General features: G+C 44.1%; 2 protein-coding genes across 2 annotated transcripts; one reads left to right on the top strand and one right to left on the bottom strand.

Moving 5' to 3' along the window:
* Positions 1 to 1,106: 1,106 nt before the first annotated feature.
* Positions 1,107 to 5,175, top strand: ahsg1 (alpha-2-HS-glycoprotein 1). Its single transcript, XM_069151034.1, has 7 exons — positions 1,107 to 1,332; positions 2,389 to 2,499; positions 2,647 to 2,731; positions 3,383 to 3,552; positions 3,643 to 3,759; positions 4,606 to 4,683; positions 4,859 to 5,175. The coding sequence occupies exons 1-7, from the start codon at positions 1,141 to 1,143 to the stop codon at positions 5,063 to 5,065; spliced, it is 960 nt and encodes a 319-aa protein (XP_069007135.1). The 5' UTR covers positions 1,107 to 1,140; the 3' UTR covers positions 5,066 to 5,175.
* A 285-nt stretch (positions 5,176 to 5,460) lies between these two features.
* On the bottom strand, positions 5,461 to 18,714 carry sass6 (SAS-6 centriolar assembly protein). Its single transcript, XM_069151033.1, has 16 exons — positions 18,528 to 18,714; positions 18,011 to 18,071; positions 17,811 to 17,890; positions 17,631 to 17,735; positions 15,795 to 15,963; positions 15,398 to 15,475; positions 13,875 to 13,994; positions 12,364 to 12,555; positions 11,331 to 11,525; positions 11,055 to 11,144; positions 10,492 to 10,671; positions 9,615 to 9,696; positions 9,198 to 9,307; positions 9,031 to 9,113; positions 7,024 to 7,115; positions 5,461 to 5,782 (listed from the first exon to the last, which is right to left on the bottom strand). Exons 1-16 carry the CDS (start codon positions 18,587 to 18,589, stop codon positions 5,730 to 5,732), a joined length of 1,752 nt encoding a protein of 583 aa, XP_069007134.1. The 5' UTR covers positions 18,590 to 18,714; the 3' UTR covers positions 5,461 to 5,729.
* Positions 18,715 to 19,220: the final 506 nt, after the last annotated feature.

The raw sequence follows: 19,220 nt of genomic DNA, 5'->3' as shown, positions 1-19,220 counted from the left end.
CCTGAAGTCTTCATGGTTTCAGAGCTGATCTTAAATTTAATTGTAGCTGTTTTTTTACTGAAATAATTTTCCAAAGCGGCTGAGATAATAATAAAGAATCTTTCCTGTTTTCCTGCTTCAGGCTGGAGGTCTGTGACAGACAGACATTTACAGGTATGGCCATGTGAGTGTCTGTCACAGACTGACTAAACGATACAGTTACACCATTGGTCAGCCATATGTCGGGACTTCTTGTATTTGGTTCAAATTAAAAGCCCTTATCTCAAATTAAAAGCCCTCTATCATTTCATACAGGGACCAGCCGCCAACTTGATATAGTCTTGGTTTTACAGGCAAATACACCAAACTTTCTTTCTTTCATATACAGTTTAAATTTAGTCTGGCATGTATTTAACAAGACTAAACATGTGTACAAATGATGTTCTGCCCACCGAACATTTTAAACTATAAAGTGGAATTTTGTGTGCTGCAGCGTTCCCTCCAGGTCATCCAACAGCTGTAGTCTGAGGTCAGGAAATAGTGAGGGAACAGTGTGACTGCTTCTCCTGCTCATTACTACCTTTTTTCTTTTTTGTAAATCACATTTTAGATATTATAAGACCTCAGTTAATGTATTTCTGTTTTGATACAAATTAGGTATAAAAGGCAGAATAAAAAAATTATAAAAAGGAAGTGGTAATTGTTGAACTTGCTGAGTAAAGTTCCTTGAGATGACTTCTGTTAATCTAATGTAATTTGGGTCTTTATCAATACAATTGAGTTGAACTGAAAAAAAGTTCAGCAAAGTGTTTCCCAAGATATTTTTCAATCCTGTCACATCATGTAAAAAAAGTGATTCTCATTCATTTTAACGGAGCTCTTTACATCAGGTTTGTTCAACATGAAATATTAAGTTCAAATGCAACTAAAGTTCCTCTGATTAGATTTGCTTCAGTAGAAATGTGTTTATCGGGCCAAAAAAAACATTGGTGGTAAAAACTATGATGAAACTGTGTCAGCAGATATTTCTAAATAAACAGCTCTGGTTAAAGTTCCCGTTTGTCCTGTCACCGTGCCCCCTCCCCCTCCGGCCGCCGGTCCGTGTCTATATAAGTCCGCCGGGCTGCGGCGGTCCGCTCAGTCCTTCTCCGCCCCGTGACGATGATCCCCGTCCTGGTGCTGCTCGCCTCTGCGGTGCTGCTCGGCGGTGCTGCTCCGGCCTTGGAGCCGGTAACATGCAGCGACACTGACGGCGCTGCGGCGGCCCGTGTGGCGGTGCATCACATCAACGAGAACCACAAGCACGGCTACAAGTTCAGACTCGGCGAAACCCGGGGAAGAACAGTGGAACAGGTGAGAGATGTGCGGACAAAAAAGAAATCATGAATTCGTACGCACAAGATATCATTTATATAGAGAGACATCACAGTGCAGCAGTCTTTCTCCTCTCAGCATGAAGTTCACTGCATCTGCTTCACCTGACAGCTGTTTTAGTTAACAGAGTTGTTGTTGGCCTCGCCACCACAGCCAGGATGACTTATCAATGACAGATATGGATATGATCAGTATAAACCGTCATGTGCAGCTGGATTGGAAAAACAACGATCGGTTAGATTTCCTCTGAACACACACACACACACACACACACACACACACACACACACACACACACACACACACTGTCATCTCTGACGATCTGAAGACAGATAATAGTGGAAAAATACCAGGACGTCTTTGTCAATAATAGTTCACTCACTCAATGTCTTTATACATAGTATATGTGTGTATTAGTATTTAGGTGGATTAGTCAGACTGGCTGTGGTGGCTTCACAGCCCTGTTCCCTTCTGACTTAGAACTTTTATTATTTCCATTTTGAGATTCTTTATAGATTTTCTTTCACTACAGCACAGATGAAACATTTTCTTTAATGTACTTGAGTACATTTAGTCGCTCTCTCTGGTTTACAGCAGTTTGTTTCAGATCAGTGACACAATTACTGTTAAATAGCAATCAAAGTTTTTTATAATTTTTTTATTACCTTAAAATTACTGCCACTCCTTATTTCCTTCCTTCCTTTTCATCTTGCCTTTATCTTTCTCTCTTAAACTCATCTTAAAGCTAAAAATCGCCATAAAGACATGAGTGAAATGTTACTCAACATTTTGACCTGTTCTTTTTTCCACGTACGGACTCTGTGCACATCATATTTCCAGGGAACTCTGCAGGAGAGCAGGAGTGTCCAGTCAGCATTTCATGGCACGGTGCAACTTATTTACTTTACATGTGACAGCGAACTCTTGAGTCTTGTGTAAGTGTACAGTTTGAGTCTGTCTCTGTTGAGCAACAGCCGGTCTCAGACTTCAGACCTCGTGATTGGGATTCCCACTCTTCCTGTCTTTTGTGTCCAGGTGGATGATGGCTGTAACGTTGACTTGCAGCTGGACCTTCTGGAGACAAAGTGCAGCGTTTTGGACCCAAAACACTTTGAGGACTGTGAAACCCGAAGCCAGACCGACCGGGTAAATGCTAAACGATTCCAGCTCCTCTTTAGCAATCCTACACCGCCTGAAGGAGGGCGTACTGCTGTAACACGTCACATGGTGCTTTTAAAGGCTCCGTAATGATGATGTGAGGGATCCAGTGACATGTAATCTCTGTCTCTGCAGGCTGTGTTGGCCAACTGCACTCTGATGATGACTGTAGAAGCTGGCGACGCCAAAGTCACCAAATATGAGTGTGACGTGCGAAAAGGTGGGCCTCTCTCTCTCTAACCCTGTTCATCCTGGGCGTCCTTTTACACCCAGTGTTCAGCTCCGGTAAACAGTTCTGGTACATACAGTAGTACTGTAAGGTGAATTTCAGTTAGATAAGATATTACATTTGGTAAATGAAGCTACCTGCGTGTTTTAAATTCCTTGGTAACTGTGAGCAGCCAATGACAAACCAACCAGGTATCACACCAAAGATTCCCTGCCGGTGTCATGTTCTGCCTCACCTGCGTGAAAACTGTTGCTTTAGTGTCAGGAAAAGTTCGTAGTTTGGGTTAAAACCAGCAGTGATGTCATCGTTGGTTTGTGAACGTTATGAAGCCTCCAGACTTTACAGACTGAACTGGCCTTACAAGCTCTTAAAAAGATGTAACTTCAGAATATTTAATCACTGTTATAACAGAGTACAATACTGAAAGAACAAACCTCACTATAAACGCACAAACAAATCATGACGTGAAACTCGTGTAGATCAGCTGAACAAGGAATATGCATTAATATGGCAGGAATTCACACATTTAACAGCTCACGTAAATCAGGTTATTTCACCTGCAAAACCTGTGTGTGTGTGTGTGTGTGTGTGTGTGTGTGTGTGTGTGTGTGTGTGTGTGTGTGTGTGTGTGTGTGTGTGTAGAAATGACAAACGAGCAGATGGTGAGGGTTTGCCCTGACTGTCCCTCGTTCATCCCACTCAACAGCCCTGAAGGACTGAAGTCTATTCATCAAGCTGTGCAGCAGTTCAACCAGAACAAGACCAACGAGCGTTACTACGTCCTGCAGGAAGTGGGACGGATTAAATCTGGGGTACAAAGAATATACTGATGGGAATTCATTTCAAATGGTATGCAGCAGCACATTTCCACCCCGTCCTCTCTGACCTTGCTCTCCTCCCAGTACATGATGATGGCGGGGACCAGCTACTACACCGAGTTCGTCCTCGTGGAGAGTCATTGCCCGATGGGATCCAGAATCATGCCTTGGGCGTGTACACCTCTGTGCCCTGACAGAGCTGTGAGTACTGAGCAACACACACTTTCTTCAGACAGATGTGCACAGCATTTCAAACAGCTTATAAAGTAAAATGAAAGAGTTTCACATGAAACATTAAACAGACACGAGGAGACGTGAGCTCCAAGCCTGCAGCGACCGATCTACCTGTGCACAAAAACAATAAGCTTGTAGGGTGAATGTGTCATTATTCAGTGTTTTTATTCCCTGCTCTGTCTGACGCACTGATCTGTCCTCTGGACCAGGGCTGACTGATCGAGGAAGCTTCAAACAATACGCAGTGTTTCCTGCACATAGCTTTACTTCGGCGTGCTGCCCAGGTGTATTTGGTGATCCAGTTCAGCATTTTTTTTAAATCTATTTATTTTTTAACCTGTCTGAGAGAACGACACTATAAAATAACAGGTCGCTCCCTCCACCTGTCTACTCCGCACTGCATCAGTGCTGCAGAGGTGGAGCTCCGCCCACAGTGAGACACACAGAGACCAGAGGACAGAAACACAGCTGAGGTGGAGCTTCGCCCACAGTGAGACACACAGAGACCAGAGGACAGAAACACAGCTGAGGTGGAGCTCCGCCCACAGTGAGACACACAGAGACCAGAGGACAGAAACACAGCTGAGGTGGAGCTCCGCCCACAGTGAGACACAAAGAGATCAGAGGACAGAAACACAGCAGAGGTGGAGCTCCGCCCACAGTGAGACACAAAGAGATCAGAGGACAGAAACACAGCAGAGGTGGAGCTCTTGCTCAACACCTCACATCTGAGTCAGAGATCCAGGAGGAGAGTTTCATGTTGAATAATGTGGTCGTCCTCGCTCTCATTGTGTCCCTCTTCTCTCTCCAAAGCGTCATTCTTTCTGCCGCTCGTCTCACACCGATAAATATGGAGTCATGTCCCTCGAGTGTGAATTAGCCCCCCCGGCGGTGAGTCTCCGTTCATCCAACACGGCAGCTCCGCTCTTTTGCTGAGCTCAAACAGCGAATTATCAGTTTTACTTTTTTCAGGAAGTTGATATTTCTACTTCATGTTGACCTAAAGTCTGGACATCTGCAGATGAATTATGCAGGAATACTCTTCATCTGACTCTGTCCTCAACAGAACACGGAGGCCCTCAGCCCTGGTCAGCAGGAGCCTGTATGTGACGACAGGCCTTCCAAAGCTGCCCCCGGAGGACCGCCCACCACTGACGGCCTCCCACCGGTCCCGATGTGCCTGGGCTTGCACGATACTGACCCAGCTCTCCACCCCATTTGTCCCTGGCCTGCTCCTTTACTCCTCCCCTTACCAAGACCCCACCAGGCCTGAGATCTCTCCGAGTGGTGGAGCCTCGATTGTAACTGTTCACAAAACTTAGTCATGCAAGAAATTCTGATGTCTGCACAATATAAAACCCTAAAATAAACTGTCAAAGTGTTGATCTTTTCCTTTATTTGAGCTTCCATGTGCAGGAACCTGATACGGCTTCCTCAATATTCACAAAGCATCATATTGGATGCAGTCTGAAATGTAGCACGGATGTAATTACAGACTTTTCAAATGGAGAGGAATCAATCAATGAACCACTACATCTAAAAAAGCTTCTTTCAAGTGATCACATTATATAAATGAAAACAAATCTTGAAATAACTACTGACTTTGACCCATAAGCCCCAAAGTAAAAAAAAAAAAGTAAAAAGCCTGAAATTACTGTGAACCCCAAAAACAATTAAAAAAAAATTGTTTATTAAAGTTTAAGTAAAATACAGCATGACACACAATATACACACTTAAGGGTTCAAAACAATGTACAAACATAATGTCTTCTCCATGATCAGTGGACTCCACCAATCACAGATGTGCTTGAACTGCACATTAAAGGCAAACAAATGAGTTCCCACCCATCAGAGACAGTTGTGTACAGAGACTGAGGAGCTGAGGATGATGCAGGCGGTGAGGTGAGGAAGAAAACCACGCTGCAGCAGCTCATCTGTCATGCAGAGAAGTAAGCGGAAGCTACGGGAGTCTTTGAACGCTGAGGGAGCTCTGGAAGACACGGACATGAAAGGAAATGTATTGAAACTGCTTTTACCCTGAAACTCGCTCTCATCCAACGTGTCAATCAAAACCACATGTCCTCCGACCCGGACGAGCCGACGGGTCCGTGGTTACCCTTTGCGGTGTATCCTATCTTGGCGCTCGTGGTGACGTTCAGGCACAGAAACTGTAGTTTGGGTTAAAGTGATCATTTGAATGGCCTTCCTTAAAGTGACTCAGCCAACCCCTTGTCGTCATGGCAACCGTAATGTCATCATTCATTAGATATCGATCAAAAATACTTCAGTTTATCTCAATATGAAGATTAAATCAACGAGACACTCATGTCACTGGATGTGCTGCCTGGACATCATCATGATGCTCAATATCTGATTGACATTTGTTTAAAGCTTTTCTGGTAAGAGGACGAGCTCCACAGCAAATTGTGAAAGCTTTGTGGACGTGTCTGAACCTTACAAATAAAAGTTGAAATGAGAGACTGTTTGGACTGAAGGCCTCAGTCTGACCATATAAAGCCATCTGAAACCTCCAGTTCAGATTCTGTCCGTCACCATCTTTGCTAGTTCGGAGCGGTTCGGAGCAGGAAGTGACCATATTTGGACGAGCTGGGGGAGGAGCCAGCGGTGGATCTGACCGATCTGATTGGAAACCTGACGATACTACGTCCCGCCCACCGATAGCTGTAACCTGACTGCACCACAGGCCTGTCAATCAAACAGACACGCCCCCAAAAACAGGTCTTCTTGAATCTTCTTTTCTAATGAATGAGGGATTATTTTCAGATGGACCTCCAGAAAACTAATAAGAAGGAGTGACTTTAGCTAACAACACCGAGATAACTGATGGACACATTTTATTCACTTTGGATTTGATGAGAGAAGTTGAATGGGAGTCTATGGAGCCGGAGGCTTTTTGGAGCCGACCTCTAGTGGCACTCGCTGGTATTGCAGCTGAAGACACTTCTGGATCGGAACCGTTTGGCTGCCTTATTTTTCAGTATATAGTAATGTCTCCTTTCATCCAGACACTCTGCTCTTCGATCCTGTCTGAGGTCTTTGAGCAGCACACACTCTGCATGGAAACAGCTTTTGAATCCTCTTTATGTACTCGGCTGCTCCAGAATCATTACGGTCAGAAGCCTCGCAGCAGTAACGCTGTGAGACGTCACATTTCATCAGTGAAATTCAAGCCAGTAGTTCCTGTTGATGCAGAACACACAGCTGTCTTACCTCGGTGAAGCAGACTGGACGGCAGCCCGTAGATGGGGATGCTATCATCTCTCCTCTCAAAGTACTTTGAATCCAGACCTGCAGAGTCTCCGCTGAGGACGAGGAGAAAACACACCAGCATGAAGAAATCGAACACGCACGTTTCACCCCTCTGACTTCACAAGAGAGTTTGAAAGCTCAACCAAACTCTCACAGAGAGAAGATCATGTTGACTCAGCCTGTTCTGCACATCGCTATATGCTGAGAACAGACAGGACGGTTTGGATTTAGTCTTCAGACTCCTTCACTTTTTGCTCTTTACCGTATTATGGATTTCACTTTAAATTGAGGTCATTAACATTTCACTCCTCAGACTTCACTAAAAGACTAAAAGCATGTAAACATGTTCGTTTTAGAAATGTGGTGACAAATCTGACGGTCTGCTGTCAGATGCATCTCGTTTGATTTAATAACCCCTATAATGTGTGTCTAAGCTGACTGGAGTCACCTGTGGCAAACTGAAGGCATCGGACAGAGTTCACACACACACACACACACCACACACACACACACACCACACACACACACACACACACACACACACACACACACACACACACCACAACACACACACACACACACACACACACACACACACACAACACACACACACACACTACACCACACCACACACACACACACACACACACACACACACACACACACACACACACACACACAACACACAACACACACACAACACACACACACAACACACACACCACACCACACCACACACACACACACACACACACACACACACACACACACACACACACACACACACAACACACACACACACACACACACACACACACACACACACACACACACACCTGTGTGTGTTTACCACATCCCACAAATACAACTGCATGTCAGGACAAAAAACAGCACATGTAATTGTGGCCTACATCAGACAAGGCTGTAAAACCATTTCTTTTTTAAAAGTATTTTTTGACATCTTGCTTTTGCTCACAGTAGATATATTGTAGATTGGAAATGTGGGAAATGACATGCAGCAAAGGTCCACCAGTCTGGGACTGAACGGGACACTGAGGGAATCACCAGGCCATCAGCTGGTCCTCTGAATCAGGCTCGTATTCACAAACATTCTCAGAATCCTCTGAGAGCTCCTGACTTACCCTCAAACTGTTATCAAGGAGTCTCGTTTTAGGAAACTTCTCAGAGAAACTCTGACCAAGGAAACAACAGAAACCCTGATCTCAATGAGGAGGTGAGGTCGACCTCGTTGCTAGATGACACGTCCTTTTAAAAGATGTGATTGGTTGATCCAAATATTAATGCCCTCTTGGTGATAAAGGGACAGAATGGAAAGTGACATCTGGAGGAAATGAAATGAACTGTGTCGATAGAGGCTGTGAAAGTGTTTGTGTTTGTTCGATCACTGCTGATGAAGGTCAAACAGACTCCAGTTATCAAACATCTTCCATCACCTTCATGTCTGTGTTCTTGTGTTGAGTAGAAGTGAGCGTCTCTGATGAGATCCTCCACAAACGTCATCCTGCACAAAGAATCTGGAATATTTGATCAATGTGCCATCAGCAGTTGAAGAATATTTCTCTGACCTCGCAGTACTTCCACAATTTTCCCCACTTTTTAAGAAACTCTTCATCCTCTTAAAACTCCTTCTTGTTGCTCCTGAGTTTTTCACTTTAGGAGCTCTCTTAAGGGTTAAAATGTCTTTTATCTTTACAAAGATCTACTCTGAACTTTAAGGAGAAATTTTAGAAAACGTCACAACTCTAAGTCTTTTCTTAGAGTTCCGTCACTCTTAGGAACTGAGAGGCTGAAGCTGCTGCACAAAGGAGCTTCAACAAAGCCCTGACTGAAGGAGATTTCCCCAGACACGGTGGATCATGGAGTCCTGACTCTCCGGTCAGCAGCCTGAACTGTCCGGTGCAGAAAGTGAAGCGGTGTGAAGAGTGTCCGAGTCCACTGTAAACTCACATGTGTCTGCTGGCGGGCTGCCCTGCTCGCTGGCCAGCTGGATTGACATCAGCCGGTCTGCTGGTCTGAGGATAAAACTGGGCCTGAAACATGCAGACGTGTAAAATGAAGTTGTGAACAGGTCAAGGACACGGAGCAGGGAACGGCGGTGAGCGGGTCTCTCCTACCCTCAGTCCTGTCGTCGATGGTAAAACTGAAGGATTCTCCGCAGATTCAGAAGTCTGGACCTTTCTGCTCAGCTGCTTCTCATTCAGCTGCTTGTTGAGCCAGTTTATAACTGCAGTCAAAGAAAGACACGATACAAGATGAGAGCAGTGTCCAACCTGCAGCTCACTGATGGGAACACGTCTGTCCGTGGTCCAGCTCTCTAGAAACCGCCTTGTCCTTCCATGAAGGGACAGATGGCACGTCACCACGTCCTCCCACTGTTCACACAGGAAGTCAAACTGTTGCAGGAAGTGGGCGCTGCCATCTTTGAACCCTAACCCTGTTCATCTCACTCAAAGCTCTTCTATTTAAACAGATTGTGATCAGAATAAAAATGCAGACAGTTTGTATGAAATGATGAAGAGCAGCTTGCTCACCATTCTCGTTTGTTTTCAACACCTCTCTGCTCTCGTTGAGCTTCTGCACCGTCGCCTCCAGCTGCTCCTTCAGTCTGCAAACCTGGAAGATGAAAGAATACCGGCGTCAACTTCAACACACGTCAAATCATTTGTTTGCATTATTTATCCTCCTGGTCTCTGTATCCAACGGACACGAGCAGCGCAGCTTCCCATCAACGTGTTTGGTGGCTCATTAAACAAGCTGACCTGCAGCACACGATATCACAACCAGAATCTGATTCACAGCCACAGAAGCTTTCACACACAATCACCTCGTCCTGGTGTTGTGGTGCGTTACTTCCACAAATAAGAGAGAAAACTCATGAATGCACAAGAGAAAAATACAACGATCACCAAGTGTGGGTGGAACAGAAATACCTTGTGTTCCTGTTGGAAAGGATGATGAGAAGAAAATAAACTTGATTGTGATAAACGTCTCGTTGGAATCAGTGACGGTTTTTTGATTGGCTGTATGGAAACTCTCCATCTTTGGACAGCAGTCATTTGAATTAAAGCAAAGAGAGGAGGCGCCATCATGAAACCAAAACACGTCAACTCATTTCTCCCTCTGGGAGTCATCTGACTTTCTTTTAAATTTTCAATTCAACAGGATATTTTAAATTAGGCTGCAGAGTTCCTTGATAGTCTTCAGGTTTCATTGAGCTGCACAGATTCAAGTAAAGTCGCCCTAAAACAGAAGCGAACCTCTTCCATGTTTCACAGCAGGTCTGGTGTTCTTTTCTTGGAGAACTTCATCTTTGTTAAAGGTTGCAACAAATTCATTCATGACTGCATAAGAAGTATAACGTCTTCTCTGTAAACTGTTTCCCCATGTTACAACCACCTGCAGACCCACCTGCTCCTCCTTGGTACCGAGCTGCTGCTGAGTGCTCTCAAGGTCCTTCTCAACACTCTGAAGTTTTTCTGATGTGTCCTGGAGAACCTTCTCCTGTGACACAGTCACTGTGTTTTTGACCTTTATTTTTCCAACGAGGCCTCGAACCTCCCCCTGCAGCTTCTTGATGATGCCGTTAGCCTGAATAAAGAAGAGGGTAAGAAAGTGGACAACATTCAAATACAAGGTGCAGGTTAACAGTTGAATAGTACCACAGCCTCCAAAATGATCATAGAGTTCTTCACATATAGTGGAACTGCGATATGAAGATACCATCTATTATGGGGCTGTTGTATTAGACTACATTAGTTTTAGTTGTGTGTATAAGCACCAACCAGCAGTGACGTCGCCTGTTGGTTTGTGAAAGTTATGAAACACAACACCTCAGGCTTTTTGGACTCGACCTCTAGTGGCACTCGATGGTATTGCAGCTTAAGACACTTCTGCGTCGGCCTCAGTCAATACACCTACTGAGCTGGTGATGCAGTGCAGTCGATGGGCGAGCTGCCTTCAGCTCTACAAACCTTTATCAGCTCCTCAGACAGGGATTTCACCGTTGCTTCAAGTTTCTTAACCTGAACTTCTTTGCTTTCTGCATTTTCTTCCACTGATTCCTGGGGAAAAAAAGCAGAACGGTGAAAACAGAATTGAAGAACAGACAAAAGCAAACACCTGATGGTATTCGACAGGTTCAGTCTCAAAACAAAAACCATCCTTTCCAAAGATGGATGTCATATTGTGTCGATTATGAGATCAGGATCTGCTCCAGGTGATTAAATAATGTAGGAGGCAGCTCGTACCTTCTGCTGCTGAGTAGCCTCCAACACCTCTTTCGTACGACGCATCAGCTGATCTTTATCTTTGACTTCCTGCTCCAGAACAGCGACTCTCATCTGCAGCTGGCTCAGGGAGCGCTCCTTCTCATGCACCTCCGTGTCCAGAGAGCTGTTCTCTCGCCTCAGAGACAGGACCTGCTGCTTCAGACGCTGGCACTCCTGCACACACACACACAGAACACACACACACACACACACACAGAACACACACACACACACACACACACACACACACACACACACACACACACACACACACACACACACACACACACCGAACACTCTCTTTTCATATGCAGTAAAGATGTTTTTGCATTAAACTCCACAAGTGTTTTTCTCCTTTGGTTTCATTTTGTCTGAATTTGAGACAAACATTTCCACCCACCAGATAAAAGTTACAACATATGTGAAGAAGTTCCAGTTTACCAGGCCGTGCCCGATGCAGCAGGCTCTCTGCTCTGGTGGTTTAAGTGTGTGTGGGAACTGACATTCAGTGCCACCATTTTAAAGGTTTTATAGTAAACTGTCATTTCTAATAACAGCGCATCAAATAAAGTGAACACATGAATGGATCAGTAGAGGAGCATTAGCTGACTCGTCACCTACTCAGCTGTTTTCTTCCATCGTGTCGTAGTGGAGCAGCAGGCGGCTGTGAAAAGCTGTTAACCTCATGTAAATCTACTGGATCAGCACCACAGACAGAAGACTCCAGACTAGTGGAGAATTTAGCAGCTAAAGAGACGAATATTTTCCTTTATGAGCTGAAAAGACATTCAGTATTCATGTTCTCTTCACCAGGAAGCAGCTGTAAGTCAATGGGGCTCCTTAACTGTTAACTGGGTTCATTAGCAACTGTTTGCTAACAAATATTCAGCATCAACATAAAATGGGATGATTCTGTCTGTCAGCCTCGAGTTCATAATTTGTACCCGCTGCCACCAAGAAACAAAAAGTGTAAGAATATGAAGTAGAAAGTGATTTGTCGTTCTTCACAGACCTCCTCTGCACCCACGAGCTTGATCTTCAGGTCTCGGTTGGCCGCCTCGTTCTTGTACTTCTTCTCCGTCAGCTCCCTGCAGGAGGCCTCCAGCTCCGTCAGTCGGCCGTGCAGCTGCTGGCTGCCCTTCTGGTGAGTCTTCTCCAGCTCCTGACGGAGCTGCTCGCTCTGCTGCTGGAACCTGCTCTGGACCTGAAGGACATCACAGACACGTTCCAATCAATCACCCACCGTTTTGTTATCGACCACTAATGTTCCAAACTAATAACCGCTTCCCCACTGAATCACTAAAGTTAGTCATGAATCATAAAGAATTAGTTCAAAGTCGTCTTTAGAGTTGTGATAACAGAACAAACTGTAGTCAGTTCAGCTCCACCGGCCAATATTACAGACACATTTACTGCCCACCTACATTTTCTAAGGGAGACATGATGTCATGAAAAACAACAGCATCATTCAGGGACCCTCCCGGGGACTGTTAAATGCTCTACACTGAAAATAAAACTCTAAAGTACAACTGCACTGCAAAAGTGAGCACACCTTTCACGAGTGAGATTCTGTTATTCTATTATTTCATGTTTCCTTTATTATGGATGACAGTCAGCATCCTCAGCGTGGATGATACCAGTCAGTGGAGAAATGTCCTGCCGTTTGCTGCACTTTAAATCTACGTTTATATCTGACCATGGGTTCATTTCCATCCAAACGAGCTGACTAATTAATTGCTGATTAAGCCGATTACTGTCAGATGAATCTGTGTATTTCACAGTTTACATAATTTTTGGTGTCAATCAATCAGACTTTATTCATGTAGCACTTTTGGAACATTTTGGGTGCAGTTCAAAGTGCTTGACAGATGATTGACAGGCCAATAATGAGATACACAGTTGTAGAACAATAAAATAAAATAAATAAATCTAAGAACAATGAAAGATAATTTAAAAGACAATTTTGAATAAAATAGCAATAGTGAAATAGAGCGAAATAAGAACTAGAAACAAAAAAAAAAACAATAAAAATGAGGACAATGAAATGCCTTAAAAAGATAAAAGCTGTAAATATGAAAAGTAAATAACACAATCAAGTTAGAGCTCAATAGGAGCTAAGATAAATGATCAGATAGATAAGAGCAATAAAACTATGCAAAAGTAACGAAGGACAATGGAAGCTATGAAAGTGTTTATAGAATAAAGAAAGAAAGAAAGAAAGAAAGAAAGAAAGAAAGAAAGAAAGAAAGAAAGAAAGAAAGAAAGAAAGAAAAGGAAAATACATTTTAAAAGGAAATTTACTAAAAATGAAAATATGCCTTTAAACCATTTTAAATAAAATGAAGCCTGAAGAAGGAGGTTTTCCATTTCCGTTTAAAAATGTCAACACTGCCGGCAGCTGTCAGCATGAGAGCACGTCTGGTGAGACATTCATGTGTTCATGTGTTTTACATCAGCTGTTACACCACTTTAATTTTCTACATAGTTCAAATTAATAATGACAATAGAAATGATGAGTCTGACCTCGACAGCCTTCTCTCTCTCTAACTGGAGCTCCTGAGAATGGCGGCTGGACAGAGAGCTGCTCTGATTGGTCCACTCTGAACGCAGCTTGTCCAACTCTTTAGTCTTCTCAGACAGAGTCTATAATACAAAAACACACATTAGACAGGTTTATATCAGTATGTGTGGCACAAACCTAAAACATGTCACCATCATCGTCTCTGTTCTGTAATGATTTGTTTTAGGTGATGATCTGCTTAAACAACTCTGTCAGCACCTTTCTGCTAAGTGATTGGATATAGTACACAAGCTTCACTGTACAATACATCAGTACGTGTTTTAATCTTCTCGAAAATGTTTAACTTATTTTGGTTGTGACATCTTAAAGAGATGCAGAATACATTTCACTGCACATGTTTAGAATAATGAGCTTCAGCACATTCAATCTGAAATCAACCAATGGATGGAAAATAAAAGTCTCAGCTTCGCATTGAGTCTGTTTCCATGAATCTGTTGAAGAACAGCGTGCCCTCGAACACATCACTGGTTCGGTTTAGGAATGACTGAGCTCGTTGAGGTCAGAATATCAGAGCCAATCAGAGGCCTCGTAAGGTTGAGAGCTAAAGGAAATAATTTGGACAAACCACAGTTGTGTGTGAAAACCACCCCGAAACACCTTCTGTGTGCTTTGTAATATAAATTGAATGGACCTGACTGCATATATTTATATTTATCTTAACACATTCGAGCCAAACAAACAACATGAAGCTGGATCAAGGTGTTCCAGATGTTGTACTTGTGTACTGACACTCATCAGTGTGTTCTCACTGTCAACACAGAAACATCAGAACACTACAAGTACCAGGATGAAGCACTCAGGACGCTCCAAAACAGAAGTGTGAAACTCTGGACACTTTCCACCCTAAACGGTTGCCTCTGTAGAGGAAGGGGGCGGGGCCACAGATGTAAAGGAATTTCAAAATAAGGCGTGAGGAAGTTGCAGCGTTTCCTGAACACAAAATGTTTCTTTTCCACTGCTGCTGCTGGACAGAAGAATCGGTGTTTAATGAGTGTTAAACAGAGGACACAAAAACACGCTGATTTCTGGGTAAAATAATTAAAGCTGCAGATATCTTGGAGGGTGATGTGTTCACTTGATGAGGTCATTTCCTGTCAGTGCAGAACAGCAGTGTGATTTGAAACAACACGACTGTGTCTAAACTCCTGTACTACACAGTGAGTATCTGTTGGTGTACTGAAGGAAGGATGTCATCTGTGGTTCGTCTAACTGGTGCTGCTCTACCTTGGCTGTCCAAGATGGCAGCCAATTATATTAAGGGATACAGTGGTGACAGACTCCGCCCACTGTTGTTGTTCTAACCACCCGTGTATCTGCCTCTGGTTGGCTCTGAAGTTCATGACCCAAAGAGCACCATCTGTGACACGTGGTGGGACGACACGATTGGACTGAATGAAGGTTCTGGTCGTCGCACCTGTGAGAATAAAACAGGACTCGAAACACAGACTGTGTAGACGAAGCTCACCTGTTGAGCGTAGCTCAGCTGCCTGGACAGATCCTCCTCGGTCTTCTTCAGCTTCACGTCAAGGGCCTGCTTCTCCGCCTGAAACAGTGACACGACACGTCTTCAGGGACACAACAGGACAAACAGACAGGATCTGTGAAGGGATGTAGAAAACACAGTGACTTCCACTGACACCATTACTCTCATCAGATAAAACACTGGAGAACTAAACCACTGTTGCAGCTGTACGCATGTGAGGAGTCAAACAGTTCAACAAAGTAAAAGCTCGGAGATGTTTGGATTATTCAACACACAGCAGATAACGTGGTTCTTTTGTAAGAGAACTTTTAGTTGAATGTTAATTTCAAAGCTCTGTTGGACAGGTGGTAGATAGTGTGACGCTGCTGAGCGAGCCGACCTTCAGAGAGGACAGACACACTGCCAGATAGTCTTTGACCTCCTTGTCCGAGCCCTGAGTGAGCCGTAAACACAAGTGGTTCAGGTGCTTGAATGCGTTTGTCTCCACAACGCTGAAGCTGGCGGGGCCTTCGAGCGCTGCAGACTGACACGACAGGTGCAGCAGAAACCTGTGGAAGAGAAGAAAAAGCATGATGTAGTGTGGTGATGATTCACTACCGGATGTTAGAATGAACTTAGTCTCCAATATTTGATCAAATAGATGATAAAACCCAAAACAGGAAAGTTGTGTGTCCGCTCCCCCCCTCCACACACACACACACACACACACACACACACACACACACACACACACACACACACCCAATATGCAACCAATCACAAGAGCTGTCTCCAGATCAGCTGATCTCATTACTTGCAATATTTAAATGTCACAACACAGTACTGTGCAAAGATTTTATGCACTTCAGATGTTTCATATCTTATTTTACATAAGTAAAATACGTCCTGTATTTCTGTGTCAGTGGGAAATATAACTTTTAATCTGCAGACATTCCTTTTTGGACATTGTGAAATGTAAGTGTAATATTTGTATGCAGACAGTTCTACATTAGCAGTAGAAAACATGACGCTGACCTTCTGACAGCAGGAACAACAGCTCCTTTGTTTACTGAACAACATGCAAAAGTTAAGAGGAGCAGGTGAACCTGCTGCTCAGAAACCGAGTCCTCCAACAGGACTGCTTCCAGCTGCAGACCCCAAACACACGGGTGGAGGAATTGTTAACAAACTGAAGCAACACAACATGAAAAATAGTCGATACACAAAACAAATAGATGTTTTCCAAGAATATTTTTGTACTCTGAAAGTGCAGCTGTAGGATGATAAAGTTATTTCTGGTGCAAACAGTTTGAATGAAGTCTCTCACTTTGTGAGCATTAACGGCTGATTCTCTCAGAGACGCTAGTTGATCATCATACTGTATATTTCCATTTCTAACAATCAAATTCCTTGAAACTTGCAGCTACTGTTAACGCAACAAGCGGTGTCCCATTTCCTTATTTTAAAATGGGTTTTTTTAAGCCCCGCCCCGCTCCTAAACGAGGGGCGGGGCCCGAAAATTCATCAAGCCATGAATTGGCCTTAAAAGAACACATGCCTGATAAAAACTTGTAGGCACATTGTCCAGGGCAAGTTAAACCATGGACACCAGACAGGTGCTAATGAACGGCAACATATCCTAAAGGCTCATCCATAACAGGTCCGACATCTTCCACCATCACAGGAGAGAAGCAAAACCAACAGGCCAGGAAACTCTCCCACAAACAGAAACACAGGACCTGAGGGGCAGAACAACGGCAACAGGAAGTTTTAGATAACGATGTTTTCACCCTGGTCCTGAGAAACGTGATCTCGTTCCACTGTACGTGTATTAAAATAATATTGATCGTAATGACCAATAAATCTACCCTGAACCTTGTGAGCTCACATGTGAAACACATGTCTCTGACAGAGGTGGGTTTGTTTGCATCAGAGTCAGTCTGCCACTACAAGAGGAGGCAGAAGATAAAGCCTGATGGGATTGAAGCTTTTCCTCTTTGAAGCACTTTCTATGAAGTTTTGGTTAATAAAAAACAAAACAATCTGTGGCATTATTTATGTCAAGTATTTATGAAACGCCTCCACTTTCACAAACACCTGAAATGTTTGCACAGAACTGTACGTGTAACTTCATGTATGATGCGGACTGACACAGTATGGATCAGCGGGGAGCGGTGTGATGTCATGGGGAGCGGTGTGATGTCATGGGGAGCGGTGTGATGTCATGCGGTGGTACCTGGGACTGTCGGACTCTTGCTCAGAATAGCACATGTTCAGCAGGTCGATGAACTTCTGAGGAAACGATGTGAAGTCGATGAGCAGCCCCTGCTGGACTTTTAAACTGCCGACAAACCACAGAGACTTGATCACACACCTCATCAAACACTCAGCGCTGTAACGCATCACCAAAACCAACCTCTGGAAGTCTTCCTCCGATATGGACAGGCTGAAGAGGAAATATGGATCTACATCATCTGTGAGTCTTAATAGAAGATCCTGATAATAAAGAAAAACAAAACCACGCTCAGTCACCTGAGAAAAAGACAGTTTAAAAACAGGTATTGACCAAGAGGTTAAAGGTCAGAGGATCCAGAGGGAGCACTGAAAACGACTCACCCTTTTGTGTACTGGACTCGTTGTGAACTGAAGCGTGATGGTGACACGGACATTTGCTTTCCTGCAAAATAAAACCATGAAACCAGGATTTCACTTCAAACACAAGCACACACGGTTCATCTTCACATGTCCACACCAACAGTGTTCAACCAGTGTGCAGCATCAAAGTCACGATGTCTTCCGTGTTGTTTACATGTGGACGGACTTTCTGCAGGCAGTCTTCAAACCTCTGCTTCTGGGAGAGCAGGACGACGACCTGGGCAGCAGTGACCGATAACGATCCGTGACCGATAACGATCCGTGACCGATAACGATCAGTGACCGATAACGATCAGTGACCGATAACGATCCGTGACCGATAACGATCAGTGATCGATAACGATCAGTGATCAGCTCCCTGACAGCCGAGCAGCTCGTCTTCATGTCGCGTGACGTGAGCTAAAAGCTAACCCGGCCAACTGCTGCAGCCCACCGGACATCTCCGGAACCACCTGCCCGCCCGGCGCCGCGGTCCTACCTGTCCTCGCAGTCCCGGCACCTCACATGAACCTGGAGCACTTTGCTGAACATTTCCTCCATGGTGGACGGATCCGACACCGGAGAACACCGGGTACCGTGAACGGAGGAGGAGCGGTCACCACCGGGACTTCTTTAGCGGTACTTCCTCGGTGGTTTGGATTTGGCGCCTTTCAGCCGCGAACCGAATCGTCCTGGAAACGGAACACGAGTGATTCTTCTTCTAAAATCTTTAAGGGCGTTTGGCAAACATCAGACATTTAGCGCCCCCTGCTGACTGGGAGCGGAACTTACAAAACCCGTCCCTTTCAAAATAAAAACAACAGCGACGTCATCACAGCAGAGGAAACGTTCAAACAGCTTGCAGTGTTAATGCTGCATATTCAGATGTATTATTAATGGTTTAATATTTAAGTGGCTTCTGTACTTTTTTTTTTTTAAAGCAAAACACAGCAAGGTTAACAGCATTAGCTAAAGGAAGAAAGAGGGACAGAAACTAAATAATTATACGATTAAAATAAACTACATTATTATTATGTTGTATTTATTTATTTTATTACTCTTTGTCGACAACACCCAAACTGGAAAACACAAAACCCCACTTGTATTTGTTGTCGTTTATCGTCCACCTTCCCATTAATCAGTTTCTAACCAAAATCTCTGACTCTTTATCTGATTTAGTGCTCAGTGGTCT

Source organism: Embiotoca jacksoni, unplaced genomic scaffold (genome assembly GCF_022577435.1).
Source record: "Embiotoca jacksoni isolate LCO1_2020_lvr unplaced genomic scaffold, fEmbJac1.0.p SCAF_16, whole genome shotgun sequence".
In the NCBI taxonomy this organism is placed as follows: domain Eukaryota; kingdom Metazoa; phylum Chordata; class Actinopteri; family Embiotocidae; genus Embiotoca; species Embiotoca jacksoni.
This window is presented reverse-complemented; position numbering and strand designations above follow the sequence as displayed.